Below are 26,532 nucleotides of genomic sequence, written 5' to 3' on the forward strand. Positions count from 1 at the left end.
CTTTACCCAGCTCTGCAACATAGCACAACCATGGCAGAGTAGGAGACTGCAGATAGACAAAACTTACAGGTCTTGTATTCTTCCTAGCCTGTGGTTGGAAAGTAAGAGGAGTAAGTAAGTAAGTAAAGGGAGAAAGTAAGTAAGAGGACGGATAAGCGAATCATTTTGTAACAGCATGTCCCTTGTTAGCACATGAGTGCTGCAGGACAATTGACTTGATTCTTGAGCTACGTCTCCCTCTACCAGTCTGGGATCTATTGAACTGTGTTTGCAAGAGGTTGGTATAAAGTCAAATTCAGATATGTACAGGGGCGGACTGACCATTTGGAAACTTGGGCACTGCCCGAGGGCCTGGGGTCAGTAGAAGGCCCCATGAGATACCCCTAGTACCCTTTTCATAGGCTTTTTTGAGTTTGGGCAAGGACACAGGGGCCCCATGATCCCCTATTGCCCGGGGGCCCCATGAGTTGTCAGTCCGCCCATGGATATGTACACTGCTTGCATTTTTTAAAAATACATGTAATAATGTATTAATGAATTTAAACCTGCCTGGAGTTTAGCTTTAAATGCTGCATTCCTTCAGCCATTCTGAATATTTTGTAGCACCAAGAGCTCAGTAGCTGCAATCATGGGTGTACATAGAAGGTGCCAAAATTACGATTTTCATAAGTGACTACATAGGAATAGTGACTCAAATCTAAAAATTATTTCAAATAATAAAAAATAAAACCATTGGTTACCACACTTTTTAAACACATTTTTGTCACATTAAAGTCTTCATTTAACAAAGAAGGTAAGGGTTTTCTGCTGAACCACAACAATTCAGTATAAATACAGTATTTCTACTAATTACTTGTGTTATTGTAATAATGTTTACACAAGGAAAACTATTTTCTATTGAGTATGGACCTTTATTATTATATATGACTTTATATATATAACATTTATTGCATGCATTTCTGAAACTGATGCAAGCTGAACTAAATTTCACTGTATATTTTTAAATAGATTAACTTTTGTATTAACAGTCCCATCTAGTGTCAAAATGCAGTATATTTATACAATGAAGTATTACAGAAAACTATATTGCATTTTAGCTACTAGACAGCTGATGATACAGCAGTTTTCCTAAGCAAAACTATACAGTGAAATTAGTTCAGCTTGCAGGAATGTTTCTGACATTCATGCAGCAAATATTTTTTTATAAATACATCTCTAAGTATGTTAGCACTCAGTGTCTTTTTTTTTTTACTACAGAAATTCACATTAACTTGCCCTTCAGAGGATTTAACCCCCTTTCCTGACCAGGCCATTTTTTGTGGTACTTTAACTGACAATTGTGTGGTCATGCAACGCTACACCCAAATTAAATTTATGTCCTTTTCCCCACAAATGGAGCTTTCTTAATGTGGTATTTGACCACCTGTGCATTTGTTTTATTTTTCATGCTATAAACAAAAAAAGACAGACAATTTTGAAAAAAACCCAAAACAATATTTTTTAATTTTTGCGATAAAACATGTTCAGTAAAAAAATTTAAAAAAATCAAATTTCATCATAAATTTTGACCAAAATGTAATCTGCTACGTCTTTGCTAAAAAAAAATCCCAATACATGTAAATTAATTGGTTTATGTGAAAGTTATAGCATAATGGTCTTGGATTTTTAGAAATAGTACCGTACTGTGTTAGTCAGCATTGGCTGCAGGGGAGAGGATGGAGCGGCAACAATGTCTGGGACATGGGAGCCTATGAGTGATGTCACGGATCCCAAAATTCCCAGCTGATGTCAAGCTCTCCCTCCTCTCCCCTGCAACCGCCACTTACTAACATAGGAGATCATGGTACTAGACCAGAGAAGACTTATAAGTTAAGTCTACACATTTTTTTCACATATTAGGCAGTATAGCTAACAGGCAGAGGGATAGAATATTTGTTAACATAGTTAGTGTTAGCCTGGAATTCTACTTTAATTGCTCATTATGTCTAGGGGATTGCAGAAGAGGTTGTTTCACTTACCCTGTTCCTCATTCTGGCTGGCTCCCATGCTCTTCTCCTCTGTTTGAAGCTTCAGTCTGTGGACAAAGCTTTGCTATCATCATGTACAATACAAGGTCACTAAACCTGCATTGGATGTTTAGGAGGTTGGAGTACGGCCAGAACTGGTCACAACTTACAGAGCAGCTGTGGGGGAATTATCACATCGCTGGAGGCAGCCTGGTGGAGGGAGGCAGCCTGGTGGAGTGAGGAAGAAGGTAAGTATTTAACTATCTACGTATGTATATAAAAGTGCAGCGGTAAAATCACACAAAGTTAATAACGTTGAACAGTAAAGTGCAGCATATATAAATAAATAAATGAATAAACTTGCATCTGTAAAATTTAAAGAAAACAGCAATAAATGGAGTCCACAAAAAAAAGTGCTAATCTGTGCAATAAAGTGCAATATAGTGAATTAATAATAATGTCCGTGATTGCATATATCAAAATGATACATATTATCCATCTAGAGCATAATATTCATACAAACGTCCTTAAGTTGATCATGTGCAAAATTGCCAAGTGCAGAGTGTGAATGTGTGAATATTCACATAGGGAATCCACCACCTTGAATGGACGTACACTCACCAGAAGATATACAATGTTAGGCGCATATCTTAACATGATACATCTGGAGGTACAGAGGCAGCCAAGCGGTAATCCTGCTGTATCATCCGGGTATAGATGGAAGGGGAGTCCCTTTTCCTAGGGAGATAGCTCAACCACAGGAGCCAAGAATATTATTATTATTATACAGGATTTATATAGTGCCAACAGTTTGCTCAGCGCTTTACAATATAACGGGGGACAATACAGCAACAATGCAGTTCAATACAAGAGCGAAAGGAGGGCCCTACTCCTTGGAGCTTACAATCTAGGAGGGAGTTGCTAGAGGTACAAAAGGTAGTAACTGTGGGGGATGGACTGGTTGGAAGAGTAGAAGATTCCATTATTAGCTAAGGGCAGGATAGGCTTCCCTGAAGATATAGGATTTCAGAGATCACCTAAAAGTGAGCAGAGTAGGCGATAGTCTGATAAATTGGGGTAGAGAGTTCCAGAGGATGGGGGAATCTCTGGAAAAGTCCTGGAGACAAGCAATATAGTGTAGTATTTTATTATTCAAATCAATGTGTCATATCCATAAAATTCCACATGGAGTATAATAAAAACAGATACCAAAATGGCCACTGCTCCGTCCTTTGGCAGCGGTGGTGTGACGTCAGCAATGTAGGCTCCACCTATTTTGGTTTTATTTAACTATCTACACCTTCATTCTCTTCCCCTAGACTAAATTAGCAATTAACTCGGTGTGAAGTGGTGGTGGTGGGGGGGGGGGGGGTCACTGCATTTTCCTGGCGTTGACCTTTAATATTTGATGACATAATTAACTTCTCTCATGCATATTTTGTGATTCATGACTTTTAGATCTTGTACGATTTATAATAGACCATTAATTAATTATTTCATTATAGTATTTAGGGTTAAGCAAATGAGTCTGATACAAGATATGGAACAAAAGAATCAGACTAGGGTGACATTTTTCATCATCAAAGGATTCTCAAATATTCCAGAGTTGCAGGCTCCAATCTTCCTTCTGGTTCTACTTATTTATCTTCTTACTCTTTGTGGAAACATGACCATTATTCTACTGGTCTGCCAGAATCGCCATCTCCACACTCCCATGTACTTCTTCCTGGCCAATCTATCCCTTATTGATATGTGTGCTACAACTGTTAGTCTACACAAGATCCTTCTCATAAATCTCACTGGGAATCGAGTTATAACCTACGTTAACTGCATAGGCCAAATGTATTTCTTTGGAAGCCTTGTTAGTGATGAACTATTGATCCTTACTGCAATGAGTTATGACAGATACGTAGCAGTCTGTAATCCTTTAAGATACACTGTTATCATAAACCATAGAGTTTGTATTTTTCTGGCATGTGTCTGTTGGACTCTTGGGTTTTTAGAAATAATACCGTATGTTGTTTTGGTGACTGGATTTTCCTGTTACAGGTCCAATATTCTAAACCATTTCTTTTGTGATTTGTTGCCTATCATAAAACTGTCTTGCAACAACACTTCCATTCTGGAAACTTTGTTCATTGTTGAAGGGGCAGTCCTGCTTGGTCTTGGCCCATTCATGCTAACATTTCTGTCCTATGTTTTCATCATCACCACCATACTAAGAATACGTTCCAGCACTGGCAGACGTAAAGCGTTCTACACATGTTCCTCACATCTCACAGTTGTTATTCTTCTCTATATTACCTTAGTCTATCAGTATTTGAGGCCCATTTCAGCAGATAGTTTAGAGTACAATAAACTGCTCTCCCTGTTTAATACAGCTGCTGTCCCTATATTAAACCCCATAATCTACAGTCTAAAAAATAAAGATGTGAAATCAGCTTTCAAGAAAAGTTTTCCATTTTTGATCTTAAAAAAATAAAGATGTGAAGTTTGCTTTCAAGAAAGAATTGCAGTCTCTAAGGACTCATTCCTACAATATTTCTGTGCCAACTGCAGCAAAAATCCAGCATGACCCGGCACCTGGATTCATAAGTAGATGTGGATATCTGTGGAAATTTAGCCTGTACAAAGCCATGGCATGCTTACAGCAGCTACAGCAGTCCATGGGTATTTGCATGTAATCAACTAGGGACAGATGATAACATCTGGAAACAAAAAATTTGTGGTCAGGGGCAATTATCTGTACCAAACTGCAATCAATGGCTTCACTACAAGTAAACAGACAGCTGTGGCTACTGTCAGCCTGTCAATGCTATAGGCTGAGCAGCAGCAGCAACTATCTACATCCACCTGTTGATCTAGCTACAGGAATACGCTAGATTCTCACCATAGCTGGCATTAATGCTCTTTGCTGATGAGTTGAAAAGTAACTATCCAATCTTTATTTTTTGAACTGTGTAATCTTTCTTTTCAAAGAAGTTTGTAAGAAAAAATATAAAGAACTGAACAAGAAGGCATGGGTAATAAATATGAAATAATCTGAAAAATAAACCAAAATGTGGTGATCTGTTTTAATTCATTTATTAATTAGAGCTTCATGACATGTCTCACAAAAGGACAGCAGAATGTAACTGTAATGTGTTGGTTATACTTACCTCCATGGTGTGCTTTTTGAGATACAACTCTCCAAAAACTGTGCTGGAAGTACAATGGTACCACGAGCTTACTTCCTCCAGTGCAATTGCTTTCCATTTGCTGTCCTTGCTATTTTCAAAATAAAATTAGTTATTACAATGGTGGCCCTGACTAATAAAAAATAGAAGGGATCAGGAATAAAAATCAAGGTTTTAAGCCGTATCTATGAAAATAATAGCATATAGGTAAACATTAATAATAGGGATGAACAAATCTGTCCAGGCTTGATTTGCTGGGGGATTGTCGAATCCTGCCAGAAATCTGCAAAACTCTAGTATATTGTAGCTGTTGATCCCATTAAAATCTATAGGGGGAAAATCTTGATACTAAACACTGGCCATGTTCAAGGCTAATAGAAAAACTATTGTCAAAAGGACATGAGGAGCTGCCATGCACAACAATTACAAGACCAAAAATGTAAAAAAAATACCATAGAGTAATAAATGGGTCCTTTTAACCACTTGCACTCCTGGGGATTTACCCCTCTTCCTGACCAGGCCATTTTTTGCGTGGTGGCGCTGCGTTACTTTAACTGACAATTGCACAGTCATGCAACACTGCACCTAAATAACATTTGCATCCTTTTTTCCCACAAAGTGAGCTTTCTTTTGTTGGTATTTGATCACCTGTGTGTTTTAAATTTTTTGAGCTATAAAAAAATAAATGACTGACAATTTTGATAAAAAATATTTTTCACTTTTTGCTATTAAACATGTCCAGTAAAAAAATTTTAAAACTCAAATTTCGTCATAAATGTACGCCAAAATGTATTCTGCTACATGTCTTTGCTAACAAAAATCCCAATACGTGTAAATTAATTGGTTTATTTGAAAGTTATAGCGTTTACAAATGGTGGTATATATACACTGGGATATTTAAAAAAATTTTAATTTTTGATAGTAATGATGGCGATCAGCGACTTATAGTGGGACTGCGGTGGACATTCTGACACTGGGGACATCGTCAGAAATCACGGGGCACTGGCGAGTAATTACTGGCTGAGACCCAGTGATTGACACCATGGCCGCAAATGGCGGTGCAGGTAGGGCGCGTGCGCATTTCACACGCACCCCCTACCCGGCAAATGCAAAATCACGTATATATGTGATTTTGCGCACGCGTGCCACCCTGTAGCAGTATTTCTTCTATATGGTGGTCAGGAAGCGGTTAATGTGACTCCAAGAACAACAAGCAAAAATCACAAATCCTTCAAATTACCTGCTTGGGAGATGCCTTTGAGCTGTATGTGGTGTTATCTAACAGTATCATTTTCACAGACAGCATCAGCAATCTGGCATCACATATTTGGATATTATTATTATTATTATACAGTATTTATAAAGCGCCAATAGTTCGCTCAGCGCTGTACATTACAAAGGGGGACAGAACATGTGACAGAACAATACCAATACAATGCAAAACATGAGGGGATTGAGGGCCCTGCTCTTTGGAGTTTACAATCTAGGAGGGAGGGGATAGTGGTACAGTAGGAGATAGCTGTGGGGGCTGGAGTGGTAGGAAGAGTGGAGGAGGTCGGCAAGTTAGCAGGGGGTGGGGTAGGCTTCCCTGTAGAGATGGGTTTTCAGGGTGCCCCTAAAGGAGACGAGAGTAGATGATAATCTGATGGGTTGGGGCAGGGAGTTCCAGAGGATGGGTGACACCCTGGAGAAGTCCTGGAGGCGGGCATGGGAGGAGACCAGGGAAATAGAGAGGAGGTGGTCTTGTGAGGAGCGGTGTGTGTGTTGGGCGGTACTTGGATATTAGGTCAGTGATGTAGTTCGGGGCAGTATGGTGGACAGCTTTGTATGACAGTGTTAGGATTTTGAATTTGATCCGTTGCGCAATCGGAAGCCAGTGGAGGGATTGGCAGAGGAGGGTGGCGGAAATGGAGCGGTTGGAAAGGTGAATGAGTCTGGCAGCCGTATTCAGGATTGACTGAAGCGGGGATAGCCAGCGGCGAGGCAGGCCAGTGAGGAGGGAGTTGCAGTAGTCGAGTCGTGATACGATGAGGGAGTGGATGAGCTGTTTAGTGGTTTCTGGGGTTAGGAACGTGCGTATTTTGGTGATGTTGCGAGGGGGAGTCTGCACGAGTTTGTTAAAGATTGGACTTGGGACTGGAAGGATAGGTTGGAGTCCAGAATGACACCAAGTACTCTGGCCTGCAGGGCGGGTTTGATATTGGCGTTGTTGGATGTGATGGAGAAGTCAATGGGGGGGGGGTGTCCGGGCTGGGGGGGGAAGACAAGAAACTCGGTTTTGGAGAGGTTCAGTTTAAGGAAGTGGAGCGACATCCAGTCTTATATGTCGCTCAGTAGGTGTGTGATTCAGGCAGAGACCGAGGGGGTGAGGTGGGGGGTTGAGAGATAGATTTGTGTGTCGTCGGCATAGAGGTGGTAGTTGAAGCCGTGAGAGTGTATGAGTTGGCCAAGGGAGGAGGTGTAGATGGAGAAGAGAAGGGGCCCAAGGACAGAGCCTTGAGGGACCCCAACAGAGAGGGGGAGTGAGGGGGAGGTGGTAGCATTATAGGTAACGCTGAAGGAGCGTTGTGACAGGTAGGATGAGAGCCAGGAGAGAGAAGAATCTCTGAGGCCGAGGGAGTGTAGTTTTTTGAGGAGGAGGGGGTGGTCGACTGTGTCGAAGGCCGCAGAGAGGTCAAGGAGTAGGAGCACTGAATAGTGGCCATTAGCTTTGGCGGTTAGAAGGTCGTTGGAGAGTTTGAGTAAGGCGGTTTCGGTGGAGTGTAGGGCACGGAAGCCAGACTGTAGGGGATTGAGGAGGTGGTTGTCGTTGAGGTGAGAGCATAGGCGGGTGTAGACGAGGCGCTCGAGGAGTTTAGATGTAAATGGGAGCAGGGAGATGGGTCTGAGGTTGTTCGGGTCATTGGGGTCCAGGGAGGGCTTTTTAAGTATGGGGGTGATGTGTGCATGTTTCAGAGGGGAGGGGAAAGTGCCTGAGGAGAGGGAGAGTAGGAGATGTGGGTGAGGGAGCGTAGGATGGAGGGGGAGGGAGGTCGTAGGAGTTGTGAGGGGATAGGGTCGAAGGGGCAGGTGGTGAGGCAGGCATCAGAGAGGATCTTGGAGACTTCCTCGATGGTAGTAAGGTCAAAGGTGCGGAGTGTTGGGGGAGCTTCAGTATGAGGAATGTAAAGTGGGGTGGAAGTGGAGGTCAGAGCAGTGGTGGGGCCGTGGGAGAGGGGTGATGAGGGGGTAGCTGAGTGAGGGGGAACGGGGTTGGAGGGAGTTTGAGCAGCCACGAAGTCCCTGCGGGTTATGTCGAGGGGGAGGGGGATGAGGGGGTAGCTGTGTGAAAGGGGACGGGTTGAGAGGGCGTGTGAGTTGCAGCGATGTCCTTGCGAATTGTGTCAATCTTGTTTTTGAAGTGATTGGCAATCTCAAGGGCGGTGAGTGAGGTGCTGGGTGGAGGTGGGGGTGGAGAGAGTAGAGAGTTGAAGGTGGAGAAGAGTCGGCGAGGGTTGGAGGAGAGGGTCTTGATGAGGGTCAGGAAGTAGGCTTGTTTGGCTGCGTGGAGGGAGGAGGTGTAGGTGCGGAAGGCAGATTTGTAGCGAGTGAAGGCTTGTTGGGATTTTGTTTTGCGCCATAGTCGCTCCAGGGCACGACTGTGTCGTTTGAGGGTTTTGGTGTGATCAGTCTGCCAGGGCTGGAGCGGTCGGGGTCTGATGTTGCGTGTGGTTAAAGGCGCTAGTGAGTCAAGGGCTGTTGACAGCGCGTTGTTGTAGGCATATGTAAGTAATTTAATTAATGTTTAACATTTACATCTAGTTTGGCTTAATTAAAGCTGCAGCACATCAATCTTAATCATTTCAACCTAAAAGAGCTTTTTTTTTAGTTTTGGTTGCAACAACTGCTTTTTTTTATCAATGAATAATAGGCCTGAATTGACTGGTGGCAGTAGCAGTCACAAAATATCTAAAAGAAAGTGAATGTTTACTATTAAAAAAATAAAGCTAAAGCTCTTTATTTTGTACAAATTAGCCAGTGGCAACACGATTGAATAGTATAGCTTTTTAGCTTGTTTTTTCACAGTACCATTGTCTTAAAGCTTTAATGAATTCAAAACATTATTAGGGTACATTATTTGAGAGATGATCACCACAAATAGTGTACAGTAGCTGGACAATTTGTAATCAGCTTGGTAAGGCTTCATTGTAAGAGGGAAATATAAAGACATTTTTATCGTGAAAAAAAAATTCTAATGTATTATTTGATAGACAATAATCACTTTTTTTTCGGGTGGTTTGAGAATATGCAAGCAGCTTGATAAGGTCGCAATGTCAGGGCGATAGAGCCAGCACATTTTATCATGAAATAAACAAAGTGTATTATATGAGAGCGCACACATGTACAGTGGCTGAACACTATGTAAGCAGCTTGGTAAGGTCACAAAGAGATGAGACAGGTTTTATTTTGAAATGGACAATATAGTGTATTATTAGATAGATAATCAATACCTAGAGAGTTAAATTAGTTGGGATCTTAAAGGCACAGAAATGTAACCAAATGATATAAAACTTGTATTTTTTATTACAAAATCAGTATAAAAACTTTACTGTGAAAAATAAATGACTGATGTAGTATACTCCATATAACACTCATCAAGACAGACATAGATATCACTTAACAACTGCAGTTCCCACATGGGGTAAATCCATTCCTGCAGTAGAAACAGACAATTCCATGTGAGATGGCCCAGGGGTTTGAGTAGTCATACATATAGAGTGTTGAGACACATTTAGTCAGTCAACGTTTCCATCCCTCAGTTAGAGCATACCCAAACCTGTCATTGTCAAGGGGAAAATAGCACATACAAAGATTACAGCAGACACCCCATAACATGCAATTTTCTGATCCAGGTAACTGCCCATTTTAACTAAAATGTTCTTCATGTGTGGCAGCTACCCAGATAAGGAGGTGGAAGGATTTTTGTCTACACAGGCAAAGCTGCATTTTTCCAACTTCCCCCCCCCCCCCCCCATCCTCTCATCACCACCTCCTCCCCCAAGTTGTGCATTCTCTGCTTACCTTCATTGGCTACAGGCAGCTGGCAAGTGAGGCAAATAAAAACTTCAATGCTGCAGGTTAGGGAACGGAAGATTGGTATTTTAACCACTTGAGACCAAAAGCCATTTTTTACATGTTTTGTTTTCATGTTTTAAAAATCATCAACCTGAAGATTACTTAAAACCCCCAAAACATGATATATTTTCTGAAAACAGACACTCTGGAGCATAAAATATTGGTAGTTCTATCTTTTTATGCTATACAATATTAATGCAGTGGTTTATGAAACACAACATTTCTGTGATAATATACACAAGGTAATATTTGGGCACATACTGTAAATGAAATTTATTACCATATTTTCTAATAAAATATAAAAGATGATGTTGTGCCAAATAAATAGATACTCTATATGTCAAATGTTAAAATTGTGTGAGAGCACGAAATGGTGAAAAATGTCAGTATCTTATATTTTTTAATAGGCAGTGCTTTAAAAGCCCTTACAGGTCATGAGTTTATAGCTACACATGAGCTCTGATTCTAAAATTATTGCCCCCACTCCAGTGTGCTTGGTGATATATAACATGTGTAGGAATTTTTATTTATTTTTTTATAAAGAGAACCTGTCACCTATATTCTATTAGACTCTGGATGTCTCCTCTGTACTCCACTACAGCTGATCATCCGCTTCACCGAGCACCAATTCTGGTGATTGACAGTTCAGTAATACACATAATTTCCTGGTCTGTGCACAGGATGTCTGTTGAGCTCCTGCCACCCTTCCTAGTGACACCTGTGATAATCACACCAGGCTCACAGGTGGGCCAATGGAGCATGGTAAACATGGCAGAAGAGGTCACATGGGAGGGTGGCAGTTGAGAAAGGGATCAGAAGCTTCACAGCTGACTTCTACGTTGAAAGCTGACAGTCGGCTTGACAAAAGTACACACACTCATCTGGTATAGCGGCTGGGAGAGTGTTAACAGTACATGTTTGCAGCACATTAAAAGTGGCTGGGGATTCAGATTATACCCCCATCATCCTAGCACCGTTAGAGCTGATTCACACATGTGCAGTGCAGACTGAAGCGCAGGTTTCACAGCTAATTGACACAGTAGTTGTTCACTGGTTCATGTCAGGTTTACATCTGGTTCAGGACAGGATTAGCTCAGGATCTTATCCTGTTCACACATATGTGGTTTAGAAACAGTTCCCATAAAAGTGAATAGCCTATAAATCTGCACCTGAACCTGAAGGCACTGTTCAGAAATCGGATATGACTTTTTCAAACGGTACTTAATCCGTAAGATCAGGGCACTGAACATATGTGAACAGGCACCATAGGAAGCAATGTTTTTTCACATGTCATGTGGATTGGATGCGTTTCAAACTGCATGTTTGTGTCTAAGCCGCCTTATGGTTTCACCGGCCCTGGTTTCATCCAACCTATGTTCAACTCTAGGAGCATGGAAAGGGGGAAACATCCCCCTTTGAGCTTGCCCCATTTGCTTCTCCCTTCATTCATGCCTGTGCCCCAACCCTCCTCCTCCTCCTCACATTCCTTATCTGCCTCTTGCTGCTTCTGCCTCAAAAGGATAAAGGCAGACAAAATGAAGTTCTCCTCTATCTCTTGCTGCTGTGCCTTCAGTGCCCAGTCTATAAGACCATGAGAGGGATTGTATCACTAATCATTTAAAATGCCATCCCTTTAAAAGGTGTCAAAATACTGTAGTTATCCTGATTGATGAGCTACTGATGCAGTGGAAAGAACAGAGCCTGTCCTTATACCATAATCAATCAGGTACTCAATGATGGCATATTGCTGCTGGTGCAGCCCTTGCAGTATTGCCAACATTGAGTTCCAGCATGTGAGGGTGTCATAGTTAAGATGGTTGGCAGGCAACTTATGATGGCACTGCATTTCTGCCAGGTGAACAAAAGCCAGATATGACTGCTTAAAGTGGCCACAACTCCTTTTGGATGATAGAGAACCCCCTGGAATCCAGGGTACATCAGGATGAACCATTGCACCACCAGTGTGAGTAAATATGCCAGGCAAGGAACATGGCTGAATTTTCCCTGGTGAAGGGCAGCCAAAAGGTTAGTGTCACTGTCATATGCAACCATGCCTGGCTGAAGAAAGCATGGGGCTATCTCTCAACATGGGCCTAGAGAGGACCTTTGGCCCAGTGTGACACTTGTTCCCCTAGGTATACAAGCTGCAGAGCAGCATTTGTAGGCCAGTGAGGAGGAGTGAGGTGACTACACTGTCACCATCAGGCAAGACACATAATGAACACATAAAAAAACTAAATTTAAAGACAACATGCAAAAATACTGCAGGCATGTTATTGTAAAAGTGTGTTGCACCTAACCGCACAGTAGTGACGTGGTGCCATGCGTTTTGGTGGCTGTGAATGCATCTGTGTTTACTAGACATGTGGAGGTGCAATTAAGTTTTCATCATGGTACCTGCGCACATCTGCAGAGGGCATTGCATTTCTTTGCTGTGCTGGACAATGCGTGCTCTTGCATGCGTTTTTGCACCACAAATGGTGTAAACAAGTCCTAAGGGCCAGTTCACACTATAGAAATAGTCTAGATGTGTTCCAGATGAGTTTTTGCATGCACTTTTTTGATGCATGTTTAGCGTGTTCCAGAGAATTTTGGATGCATTTTTGATGTGTTCCACTGCATTTTGGATGCGTTTTTTTGTGTGTTCCAGTGCATTTTGGATGTATTTTTGGTGTGTTCCAGTGCAGTTTGGATGCATTTTTGACGTGTTCCAGTGCATTTTTTTATGCATTCCAGTTAAATTTTTTCCCCTCTCTTTTTCTAAAATTTAATTGGGACATGTGCGTTTTAGTGCGTTCCAGTGTGTTTTACCGCGTTTCAGTACAGTTCTATGCATAAACAATGCAGCCGGTTTTACTTTTTTGGCAACACCTGCAACTGAAACACATGTAGTGTGAACTGGCCCTAAAGGTTATTATAGGTCAGGGAACGGGACTGACCAGGAATTGTGAATTCAATCAGACTAGTGGTGAGATACAATCAGGAATCCTATAATAATGTGAGATCTGAGCTGTAGGTGATAGGAAATGAGACACATTAACAAGATCAATAAATAAATAGTTAAATAAAAAGAGTGGGGTGGTGATGCATAGATTTGTAGATGGAACAGGTGATGGCAGGAGGGGTGGGGGAGGGGGTCACATTGTATAAGGAGGCAGGTTTAAGGGCTCGTTCACACTTGACTTTATTTCTAACTCTTGCCAAACGCCCCTATAGCGTTTGACAGGTGTTTGGGAAGCGTTTTTTACGCTCCCCAAACGCCCTATGTGCAGTTTTGAGGCATGTGATAAGCATATACCAAGCGTTAAAACTGCACCACAAATGCCTGTAATGAAGTTAAATGGTATTGATGCTCTGAAAATGCCTCGCAACCAAACCGCAACCGTCCGCCAGGCATTTGAGGAGCGGCACCATAGACTTGAATGGGAGGCTTCAACTCCTCCTGACTCGACAGGAGGCGCCAGTTTTGCCATGATGCAATGCTAACGCTTCAGTGTGAACAGCACTGTAAGCTGCCATGTGCAGAATTTTCATAGGCATTTCAGAAGCGTAAAAACCGCTTCCCAAATGCCTGTCTGATGCCTGCTGACAAAGCTAGCGTGAACGCAGCCTTAGAGAAAATAAAGTCGTAATGAAATATAAACAGAAGGAAAATTGAAAATTTCAAACTTGTCAGAAGAAAAGAACGCAGGTAAGATTCACTCCCTTTCCACTTTCTAGTCAGTAGCCAAAATCTTAATTAATTGATCTATATTCCTGGCACTGACAGAACCCTGGAAATTGATCTCCATATTTTGGGATTCACAAATATCAAGGAGCTTACAATCTAATGCAGGCCATACATGGGTCGAAAATCGGCGGAAAAAAAAAATCGGCCACTTTTTGCACCGTTAGTGGGTTAATTGGTCGGCCGTTTAATCTGGGTTTTGGCACATTTTTTTTATTATTGGTAAAGTTGGGAAGAAGAAGAAGAAGAATTCCAGTCCGCTATTATATTTTACATGAAAAGTCTTGCAGTTGCAACAATGTATCTATTTGTATCCGAATAAAAACATCTTTATCCGAAATGGATACATTGTTGCAACCGCAATACTTTTCATGTAAAATATAATAGTAGAGCTCTCTGCAAGGGACAGAAGTAAAAATGCCGGCCGTAGACGGGACGAAAATCAGATGATTGTTTTGCTGTTGATGGTAACGTTGGCCGATTGAACGACCGATTTTTTTTTTTTTTTTTTTTTAAATGGCTGTTTTTTTACATATACTAGGCCCAATTAACCTAACAGTATGTCTTTGGAGTGTTGGCAGAAACACACCCGTGCAGAGAAAGCATGCAAACTGAGATGCAGCCATGACTGGGATTAGAACTCATGACCCACAGGCTGTAAGTTCTGAGTTCTAACCACTAAGCCACTGTAGGAGACAGAGTTTGAGCTGCAATGTAAAATAGTTATATTGTTTAAAAATAATGATAAAGCGAGAGCTGGTCAAATTATATAGACTACTAAAATGGTATTACACAAGATCAATATAAATATAGGTATAGATATGAAGGTAGCAGCTAACACTCAGGGTATTGACAACAGTCCCAGAATAGAAATATGTTAAAATAATAGTGCAGTGCTATAAATGCATGTTATCAACCATCAACGCATGTAAAATCCAAAAAGTGCAATAATTTATTTATTTTAGGTACTTTTATAGCGCTGTCAATTTATGCAGTGCTTTACACATATATTGTACATTCACATCAGTCCCTAACCCTCAAGGGGTGTACAGTCTAAGGTCCCTAACTCACATTCATACACTCGGACCAATTTGGACAGGAATCAATACACCTACCAGCATGTCTTTGGAGTGTGGGAGGAAACTGGAGTACTCGGAGGAAACCCATGCAAGCACAGGGAGAACATGCTAACTCCATGCAGGAGGTGCCATGGTCAGGAATCGAACCCATGACCCATTTACTGCAAGGCAGATGTGCTAACCATTAAGCCACTGTGCTGCCCATTAATGATGATTTAAACTGGTAAATGGTGCTTAAAAATACTTCATATAATCATTCCTGAATAATGGAATGTCCTTCATGTCAGAGTACCAACTCAGAGAGTGCCTATGAATGGCACGTGTGGTTTATCCATGACGAACAGTAGTGCATGAACTCGTGAAAGGTAAACCACCCTTGGGACATGTGTATTACACTATTAAGCACCTTTCTTGCTCCAGTGGCTGAGCTAATTCCTCCCCTTACCATTTTGGCACCCACCCTGATGGATGGATGGATGGAGCTGGATGACTAACCCATAGCTACCAGCATACCGCTGCACCCCCAGATGTGTGATGTGTATAACCCATGTGCATTAATACCTTAACATAGAATAGTTACATGATTAAAGAGAAGGAAGCTATATCATTCCAAATTATTTGAGATATAAGTGTGAAAATGTTTAACATTTGAAAATAGAATGTATGACACTCATTAGTAAATGCATTAGTTGTCTGATCATTTTGGAGAAACAGCAAAAAAAAAAAAAAAAAAAAATTATAATATAGGTCTACTTTTTATGTTACATTCTAAGTATTCTCTTATGCAAACAGAAAACCGCCAAAGGTGCAAAGCCCGCGCTTGTGCGCCATCTATCGAACATATCCGGTATTGCACCTAAAAATGTGCCAGACGCGATTCCACATTTACTAATAGTAAAGTAGACCTTCGTCAATGAGATTGCTAGACGCCTCTCAGAAGACTGACAGGTCTTGATTGATTTCATTGAGTCTGCCTGAATGTTCAGAGTCTGCTGGTAGACTCAAGTCTTAGTAAATCAGGGCCAAGGAGACTGACCACCACCACTAGACTAAGGTAAACTAACCATCAATATAACATATATGGACTAAGCCACCACCACTAGACAAGCAAGACTTACCACTATCAGACAGTAACTACAGCCATTAGATACAGGTAGACTGACTACCACCACTAGACACAGGGAAACTGACTACAGCTACCAGACACAGAGAAACTGGCCAACACCAATAAACACAGGGAGACTGACTACAACCATTGGATTCAGGGAGAAGGATCACCACCAGTAGACACATGGAAGATGGCCATGGCTACTAGAAACAGGGAGACTGCCTTACCCCTCTGATAATGGAATAATTCTCTTCACCATTTAATGCAGAGAGAATGACTATGCCCCAATAAATTAGGGAGACCTCCCAGCACCTCTAGACAAAGGGAGAAGGACCACCACCTCTAGACAAAGGGAGAAGGACCACCACCTCTAGACAAAGGGAGAAGGACCACCACCTCTAGACAAAGGGGGATGGACTGACTAGACAAAGGTACATTTTCTATCAGTAGAAAATTAGATACTCATATTACAAATCTAAAACGTTATTTTCTTCTTTCCATTCTCCTACTTTCTATTCTTTATTCTACAGTATTCTACTTTCAGTTTCCATTTCTCATTCATGACACTTACAACATCTTGTTCTTGCAAAGAAAAACCTTTTAATCCAAAGTCGTCAAAGAACAAGGAACTGATTCATGACCTAAGAATTTCACATGATAGGGAATCAAAGGATCCTGACATCACAATGAACAATATATTTAGATACACTACAATATTAGCCCTCCAAACCAGTTTGTTCCAGTGACAGTGTAAATAAGGAGGAGCACAGATCAGCATTGCATCTTTACAATATACAGCTGTGTATTACAAACATTTTAGATTGCAAAACGTTCACCAAAGACATACAGACACACAGCACACCAGGTAAGTAATTATCGATTTTACCTTTTCTGGTTTATTTTTACCAACTCATCCACTCTGTATAATATCTTTCAATTTCTATGTTATGATTAAACAAGTAACTAAAAATACCATATTTCGTATGAGGTTAACGCATATAATTATAATATTCAGTTCATGAGTTCCCTTTTCTTTTAATTTTGAATTTATATTTGGGAATGAAACAAACTATAACACTGCTGGAACCATCATTGTTTATTACAATGCTTTCACTTCTTTGGTGTCTTTTTTTTTTTTTAAGAAAGTCGTGTTCTGAATTCTATAATTATATGTATTAACTTCCTACAGTTAGGAAAATACAGTTTCATTTGTTATGTTATTTCTTCATACCTAAATCTTTTCCTGAAAAAAAATATATAAACCTTCCTAGCTTGTAAGTAGACATGTGCCTGCTGGAAGTTTTCATTATGTTGCACAGATTTGTTTTTGGAATAAATCTTGTATCTTCAGAATTCGTTATGTATCTTTGATAGTCTAGGTGGATGTGAAAAAATTTGTGTATATGTTAGTTTTCATTTCAATATTTTGGGTGGATTTGTTATTCAAACAGTGTATTAAAACGTTTTGCTATTTTCAGAACGTAACCGAATAAATGATGCAAAATTCAACGGCCCCAAATTTTTCAAACCTAAGTATTACATTAGACTGTAGACCTGAACTTACTGACTGTGACAATTACAAATTCAATTCAAATCACAACTTTACTCAAATTATCAAACACGTTCAAAAATTTAATTCATTTCCCCATGAGTCTGAACTACTATTGCACCATGTGACGGCATCCAAATTAAACAAATGCATTCATTGATTTTGTTATAACATTTTTTTTAAGATTTGTTGACATTTGTTACTGTGTTCATTTGGAGATTTGGATAAATCTGAATCTCTGAAAGTCAAATTTTCATCCGAAAATCAATTCATTACAAAATTCCCATGTCTACTTGTAAGTCCAATGAATGACTGCTCGTATAAAACTTGCTTGGAACAATCACTTTCTATTAACACAGTTTCTATTTTTTTTTTATGTTGCCTTGTTGTTTTTTTAGTTTTTTTTTTAGAGAAAGTCATACTCTGAGTTCTATAACTGCATGTATTACCTTCTCAACATTAGGAAAATACAATTTCTTTTGTGAAATCTGTATATAAATGGTACTGCGCAACAGCGGGGACTGTTGCCAAAACTGTTGTCACTCCCCAGTTGGAATGTGTAATGAAATGGAATATAAGGGTGTGACGCTGTTCTCAAATTAAGGTAAAGCTCACTCCTATCTGAAGTTGTGTAAATCTACAAAACGCTGTAAATGAATTCCGATCCCTAAATCGTGAAAGTCTTGGCGTACTACAGGACACCTTCCTCCTATTCCTGCAATAGTCAGATTACGGTGTAATTGGAATGGAAGGAAGGTAAGCCTAGGGAATCCTACAAGGCACTCTACCGTGATGTGAGTGGACCAGGTGTGTGAGCAGAAATCAACAAACAAAAGCAACAATTCCTCCTAAGGGTATCACGCCCAAAATCAGTGTTAGGTACTCTCCCCAAAGGAAATACCATATGCAAATACACACAGTGAAATGTAACACAAAAAAGAAAGAAATAACAAACATAATGTGTGTGGTGCTCAGGGCAGGACTGACAACTCATGGGGCCCCCGGGCAACAGGGGATCATGGGGCCCCTGTGTCCTTGCCCAAACTCAAAAAAGCCTATGAAAAAGGTACCAGGGGCATCTCATGGGGCCCCCTACTTACCCCGGGCCCTTGGGCAGTGCCCGAGTTTCCAAATGGTCAGTCCGCCCCTGGACTGGTGCTATAATACACCTCCCCCCTCAAAGAGAGATGGTGTGCACCAATGCCAATACTATATATTAAACTATGTAAGGAACACTAAAAAAGTGCAAATTAAAATCTTGTACAAATCCAATAATGTGTGGAAGTATAATGCACATCCCCCACCAAAAAAAAACCTACTGCATATTAAAGCATGTGTATGGTGCTACAATACACCCCACACATACCGAAAAAAAAACTACTGCATATTAAAGATTGTTTATGGCGCTACAATACACCTCCCCACTCAAAGAGAGATGCTGTACAACGATTTCAATGCTATAAACAATGAACTGGGCATCAACTGATTATGCAAATCCAATAGTGCTATAATGCACCTCCCCCCAAAAAAATTTATACAAATACAATGATATTATAGTCCGTGCTTATAAAATAGTCCTTGATCTTGTTACTTAAACTTCAGTGTGCTGTGAATAAACAAAGAATAAGTGCTTCCACGTGTCCTCCCCTTTTTCACTGCAACGGTAGACCCGTGTTTCCAGTGGGTCTAACGCGCTTTGGTTAATTTTCCACTCTCCAACATGTAGGCTGAGAAGTTCCTCCAATTACAGGATCAATGATCTTCCACATGCTGGACCATGAAGATAGTACCAGAGCTTTGTACTTGTACCAGACCACAGACCAATATGCCAAAGAGAAAGGGAAGCTTCTATACTGTAAAACCCTTTTTATTTAAAACACAAATAGACAAAAACACACTTACGGTGTAAAAGACTTAAAAACAAACTTCCTTCCTTCCTTTCCACTTACACCATAATCTATTGCAGGAATAGGGGGAACGTGTCCTGTGGTACATCAAGACTTTCTTGATCTAAGGATCAGAAATCATTTACAACGTTTTGTAGGTTTACACAACTTCGGATAGATGTTAGCTTTAACTTAATTTGAGAACGGCGCCACAATTTCTTTTGCGACTGTGCTCCATGCTGATTGTGGAATGTTATGTTCTCCATACCTAGATCTAGTCTTGAAAAAAAAAAATATAAACCTGCCTACATATGTGCACGGCGGAAATAAAAGAAGTTTGTTTCATCATATTCGTTATGTTGAACTGACTCATTTTCAGAAATCTTTTGGTATCTTCGCCATTCATTTCGCATATTCATTGACCTGGGTGGATTCGTAAAATTTTGGGGGGTGTTTTTCGAAAAATGTTCAGTTTTGATATTTCGGGTGGCTTCATTTTGCATACATTTTTGGGTCCAAAGGAATAAATTATGCAAAACTCATGGCCCCACATTTTTCAAACCTAAGAACTGCATTAGACTGTGGAAATGAACTGACTGGGGCAGTTACAAATTCAATTTAAAACATAGCTTTACTCAAATCTGAATTATCAAACAAATTTTAAAATTTTATTTATTTCCCCATGGGCCCAAACTACTATTGTATCATGTGACGTCATACGAATTAAACAAATGCATTTGTTAATTTTGTTATCATTTTGTTCGGATTCTTTGACATTTGTTACTATGTCCATCTATCGACCTATCTACCATTCTGTCTGTACTGTGTAAATACTAAAATGTATCTGTATTCTGTACCTTTTAGGTTTGTTTTACATAACCCTTTACAAGGATGTTTCCAATGTCCCCTGCTATTTTCTACAACCACTATGGACCTAACACCAATCCTCCTGCCACCCATCTTTGCTATGAGGTGTACAGGCAGGCAGACCTAATTGCCTCAGGTCACTTCACAAACACTGATGAAGAACACGCGGAAGAAGTCTTCATTGGGGAAAGATTCCAAGAAGAGTGGAGAGACTGCACAATTGTCTGGTACATCTCATGGAGCCCGTGTGACCACTGCATGGAGATCCTGCTGAACGCGTTTCTTCCCAGCAACCCTCGGGTCCAGTTGCACATAATTTTCGCCAAGGTGTACAGACACACTTCAATGATTAAAGTTCAAGCTCTTTCCCATAGAGGAGTGCAAATTCATGTCATGACTCTGCAGGGTAAATATGAAAACATTAGAATATTTGCTATTGGTTCTGAATACTAAAGAGAAATTCTAGGCTGATATTAAAGAATAGCTTTTAGGCCAGTTATGTATTTTTTTAAAAAATATCCAACTTTCCCCCCCAAAAAATCTGTTTTTTGCCATTTTGAAAATCTGGAACTGAATGTTGAACCCCTAAAATACGTTGGTGTCACTAAAGTGGAACTACAAGTTCACCTTTCGTAATATGTTACATGTTACACCCATATTCCAGATGTAACAAACGGACCAGCCCCCACACCCCCGATCCCTGTTGTGACAGCTATCGGGGGATCTTCTCTTCCCTTCTAGCTGTCACAATTTTAAAAAAAGCGAGGCAGTGCAAGGCTCCAGTGTTCTGTGAATGAGAGAACTACAAGTTCTGAAAGCCTTTGTGACTGTCAGCTTGTAGTTGTCAATGAACTACCATGGCCCTGTGGAGCGCCATGGTAGTTCATTGAGACTTCCTGTCGGTAAGTATCTGCTTGCCCATATGGGATGTACCAGCATGCAGATATACTGACAGGTCAGAGGGAGACCTGCATGGCACCAGAGATCTGCTGTTTGCTGGTGCAATGCTTTATAAGCTCCAGAAACAAGAAATAATAAATGCACATTTTTTTACCTGAAAAAAAAATGTGCATTTATTATTTTTTGTTAAAAGGGCAACTTATCTTTTAATTTTGTCCCCATGCTTTATTTTGCTGAGAAATCACTTAGAAAAACATCCCCTTGGCATTTCTGGCCATGGCCATCTTGAGTAGATGATTCATGTAGCATTTACTTCCTGAAATCAATCTGCCCTTAGCTCAGGTATGCAGGCAGGAGGGTGTACCTAACTGGGAAAACCCCTCCTCCCCTCCTGAAAACTCCTGGGATGTATGACATCTTTTGCCTAGGCATGGAAACCAGGAAGTAACTAAAGAAATGTAAAAAAAAAAAATAATAATTAGAACAAGTAAATATAATATACATTCCTATCTATTTACTAATGCTAGCAGCATAAGGATATTCAGTGTTGACTGAAACAGTGAAGTTCCACTTTCAGCAGACCTTCCCCTCGCTGTTCTGTCTGACAACTGAAAAATAGACAAGAAATGGGGGGTAACCAACCCAATGGGGACACAAACAGAAATAAAAACTCAAAAGAAATTTTAACCCTATACAAAAATAAGAAGAATGTTGTCATTAAAGTGGTTGTAAAGGCTCAAAGTTTCTATGCAGGAAGGTAAAAAACCTTCTGTGTGCAGCAGTGCCCCCAGCCCCCTCAATACTTACCTGAGCCCCATCCAGATCCAGCAACGTGAATAACAGCCTCGGCTGTCCTGAGTCTCTGTCTCCTCTTTGGCTGACTGGTTGTGATTGACAGAAGCGGGAGCCAATGGTAGCCAAAGAGGAGGGGACGGGCCAAACTACAGTTCTGTGTGTGAAAGGACACATATACTGTAGCAAAGGGTTGCTATGGGGGCACCCGACAGAAAGGAGGAGCCAGGAGAGCCTGTGTGGGACCTGAGAAGAGGAGAATCCAGATTGCTCTGTGCAAAACCACTACATAGAGCAGGTAAGTATAGACATGTTTGTTATTAAAAAAAAGAGAATGTTTAGTATCGCTTTAAAGTTTTTCTAAACCCAAGAACAATAATTTAAGATATCACGGCCTATCTGACCTTAGACATGGTGGATGCATTTCTTTTCTTTATTTTTACCTAGTGGTCTTGGCAGAAACACACTTCCAATACCACTCTACTGTACCTATAGAGGGGCACCATTATTACCCTAGGACAGAAAATGTGTTCAGACTACAGAACACCTCCCCTCTCCACAAATGTGTATAACTTGGTTGGGGTAGTCCTATCACATTTCCGAAAACAATGCCAGAGTTAACACTGCAGAGTGGAAAGGATAGAGGCAGACTTACCTGGAGCCTCCATTGCTGCTCAGTAACTGCTGTTGGGTTGTTCCTCCATGAAGAGAATTCAGTATTGCTTTTAATATAGATCTGTGAAGTCACTGTTTTCTGTCCATCTAAGTTTTATTCTGTTTTGAGTTCTGATAAAGGGGCTGGGGTGTTGCCTCAGAAACGGGTTGGCTGTATTTTTTACGAATTTATTTTATCAACAATTAAAATGATCTCTTTCTCACCTAATTAATACCAGAGGTAGATTATTGTTCTCAGTAATCAGCACTTAGTAACAGAACTTGTTAAACACGCCTCTATATGTTGTTGCAACACAGTGCTACAGAATGGGAGGGTGCTGGAGGTGAAAGGTGTGGCTGTTTCTCAGCTATGCTGGTACAGAGCACTGCAGTGTGAGGATAGGAAGCAGCATTTTTACAGAACAAGGTATTTTAATAAATGTCTAAGGGAAAAAATCACAAAACATAACGTGGGGGTTAGGGCTATAACAAGATAAAAAAAAGTGTGAGACTTTCACTAGGCTTTAAGAGGAAAGGCAGTCCAGATAAGTGTTTCTCAACATTTTTCTAGTCAGGACACCCTTGAAAAGTATTTTTAGTCACGAGGCGCCCCTGTCCAAGGCTTGGTTCACATTACTGTGTGTGGTGGAACGCACGCAAAATCGAGCTCATTCCTGACACACAGACAAATGCTCTGCTCTTTATTATTATTATTATTATACAGGATTTATATAGCGCCAACAGTTTGCTCAGCGCTTTACAATATAACGGGAGACAATACAGCTACAATACAGTTCAATACAAGAGGGAAAGGAGGGCCCTGCTCCTTGGAGCTTACAATCTTTAGGGGTACCCCCATGCATTGGGAAACTCGGGGTGTTTTTGGTGTGGTTCAATTTTAAAAAAGGGTCAGGGACGACTTTCCCCACATTTCTGTGGGTAGGGCAGCCTATTGAAATGAATAGGCTGCCCTACACACAGTCACACAGATGTGAACCAAGGGCTTGTTCACCCGTGAGGTTGGAGGGCGGTAAAACGACGCAATTGAATTGCTTTTACCACCCTCAACTGCTCCCCCTTTAGCTTCAGAAGCAGCAGCTGGGAGAATACACATGCTGTGGCCACAGCTGGAAGTATACCTCCAGATGAATGGGGTTGAACTACAACCACCCCGCAACTGTGGGCTCATTGCATGCCATTGTGATGTGGTGATGCTGCTTTTTAAGGCGTTAAACCAGGTGGTGAGGAGGCAACATATTGCCTCTTTACCGCCTGTCAAATGCCTCTGAAAAGCGATTTGAGCATGAATTGCTTTTCAGAGGAGCAGCAGTCCTTGCTGCTATTATGAACAAGTCCTAAAAAGCAGTTCTGAAAGGACAGGAATAGGGGGTCAAGATTAAAAGTATCATAAATACACACACAAATAAAAACAAACACACACATTAAAACACACATATACAAACACATGTACATACATGCATACAAACACGCGTACATACACACACATGTACAATCACACATACTGCATATACACACACAGACACACACACACACACGTACACACACATGTACAATCACACATACAGACACATGTACACACACATGTACAATCACACATACTGTATATACACACACACATGTACACACACAGACACATGTACACACATGTACAATCACACATACTGTATATACACACACACACATGTACACACACAGACACATGTACACACATGTACAATTACACATACTGTATATACACACACAGAAGGGGAGGCAGAGAGCACAGAAGATACTCCTCCCTTTGCTTTCACTTTGCTCAACAGTCTTACGGCTCCCATTGCCGATGTACAGTGCGGCTGGGGATTGGGAGGTCGGGCTCAACTGACAGCCTTTCTCTACCAGGACGCCATGACACTGCTGAGGACCTCTGGTGGCACCCCAGGGTGCCGCGGCACCCCAGTGGAGAAAGGCTGGTCCAGGCTATTCTGCTGTAAAGGGGTGATTTACAATATCTTTGAAGTAATCTACCTCTCAGATTTGGGGACAATTTAACCAGTACATGCAAATACTATTTTCTCATGGTTCTCCATTTTTTTTTCTTTTTTCCAGATTTTCTTACATGCTGGAATCGTTATGTCGAAGCTGAGGAACCTTTTGTGCCTTGGAGGAATATGCACATTAACTGCCACAAAGCTTCTCGTTGGCTTTATACTGCTTTTCGTATAAGTTATTAACACAATATCTGCATTAGATATATTTATTTTAGCATTTTTATCTTATTCTCCTTCTTGCATTGATATTATGATAAATAGGACAGGAAGACTGAGAATCCCACCAATGCTGTGGGGTGAGTGAAACTCCAAGGTGGTGGTGTGGGAGGGGGGTTATAGTTGGGTACGATCACAGGGAAACTTTCAATGCCAAGTGCGATGGATAAAAAAAAAAGTGGGTGATTAATTATTATTATTAGACAGTATTTATATAGCGCTAAAAGGTGATTATTGATTTTATATCAAATATTATTATTATTATACAGGAGTTACATAGTGGCAACAGTTTACGCAGCGCTTTACAACATAAGAGCAGACAACGCAGATGCAATATAATTCAATACAGGAGGAATCAGAGGACCCTGCTTGTTAGAGCTTACAAGCTGGGGGGGGGGGTCAAGAGATACAAAAGGTAATAACGATGAGGGATTACAATATTTTTCGCTCCATAAGACTCACTTCTTCCCCTTATGGAACGAATATGGAGCAGCCGGCCTGGTATTTCCACTGTCACCGCCGCCGTGTTAGAATACCGGGCCAGCCACTTTGCTCTTCTGTGCAGTAGCGCCAGGTAGGGCCCAAAGCAGCTGCCCCTTAGAGCGGAGTTCCAGCTGAAAAAAAAATATAAAAAAAGTCAGCAGCTCTACAAAAACTGTAGCTGCTGACTTTTAAAATACAGCCACTTACCTGTCCCTCGGTCCAGCCGTGTCCTCACCACCACTGGTTTCAACGGCTGTCTTCTCTCCTTGGCGTGGCGCCGGCATCTTTAGTGTAGGCACCTGGCTGTGACAGCTTCCGGCTTCTATGCTGGGTGCCCACTGTGCATGCACGAGAAGCGCTGCGCTTTGTGAATTGCCCCGTAGCCTTCTGGGACCTGTCACGTGTCCCAGAAGACTACGGGGAGGGAGGGAGGACACCTTCTGCTTCTGATCACCTAGGCAATCGCAGTAGAAGTGGGAGCGGGTACCTATCAAATTCGGGTACCTGCTCCCCAAAGGTCTTCAGTCTCTGGTCATCTCTGCATATCCGCAGTCTCTGGTCATCTGTACTATGTCCGCAGTCTCTGGTCATCTCCTGTAGTATGTCCACAGTCTCTGGGCATCGCCTGTACTGTGTCCGCAGTCTCTGGTCATCTCCTGTACTATGTCCGCAGTCTCTGGTCATCTCCTGTACTATATGTGCAGTCTCTGGTCATCTCCTGTACTGTGTCCGCAGTCTCTGGTCATCTCCTATACTATATGTGCAGTCTCTGGTCATCTCCTGTAGTAAATCCGCAGCCTTTGGTTATTTCCTGTACTATGTCTGCAGTCTCTGGTCATCTCCTGTAGTATGTCCGCAGTCTCTGGTCATCTCCTGTAGTATGTCTGCAGTCTCTGGTTATCTCACGTAGTATGTCTGCAGTC

The 26,532-nt window shown here is 41.2% G+C and overlaps 2 protein-coding genes across 2 annotated transcripts; both read left to right on the plus strand.

The window, feature by feature from the left end:
* The first annotated feature begins 3,546 nt into the window (after nucleotides 1-3,546).
* LOC149460264 (olfactory receptor 5V1-like) lies at nucleotides 3,547-4,488 on the plus strand. Its single transcript, XM_089679881.1, has one exon. It carries the CDS (start codon nucleotides 3,547-3,549, stop codon nucleotides 4,486-4,488), a length of 942 nt encoding a protein of 313 aa, XP_089536007.1.
* Nucleotides 4,489-20,537: 16,049 nt separating this feature from the next.
* LOC149460265 (DNA dC->dU-editing enzyme APOBEC-3H-like) lies at nucleotides 20,538-25,093 on the plus strand. Its single transcript, XM_089679882.1, has 2 exons — nucleotides 20,538-20,919; nucleotides 24,969-25,093. The coding sequence occupies exons 1-2, from the start codon at nucleotides 20,538-20,540 to the stop codon at nucleotides 25,091-25,093; spliced, it is 507 nt and encodes a 168-aa protein (XP_089536008.1).
* Nucleotides 25,094-26,532: the final 1,439 nt, after the last annotated feature.

Source organism: Staurois parvus, unplaced genomic scaffold (genome assembly GCF_062004578.1).
Source record: "Staurois parvus isolate SC_StPar_1 unplaced genomic scaffold, SC_StPar_1.0 ptg000232l, whole genome shotgun sequence".
Lineage (NCBI taxonomy): Eukaryota > Metazoa > Chordata > Amphibia > Anura > Ranidae > Staurois > Staurois parvus.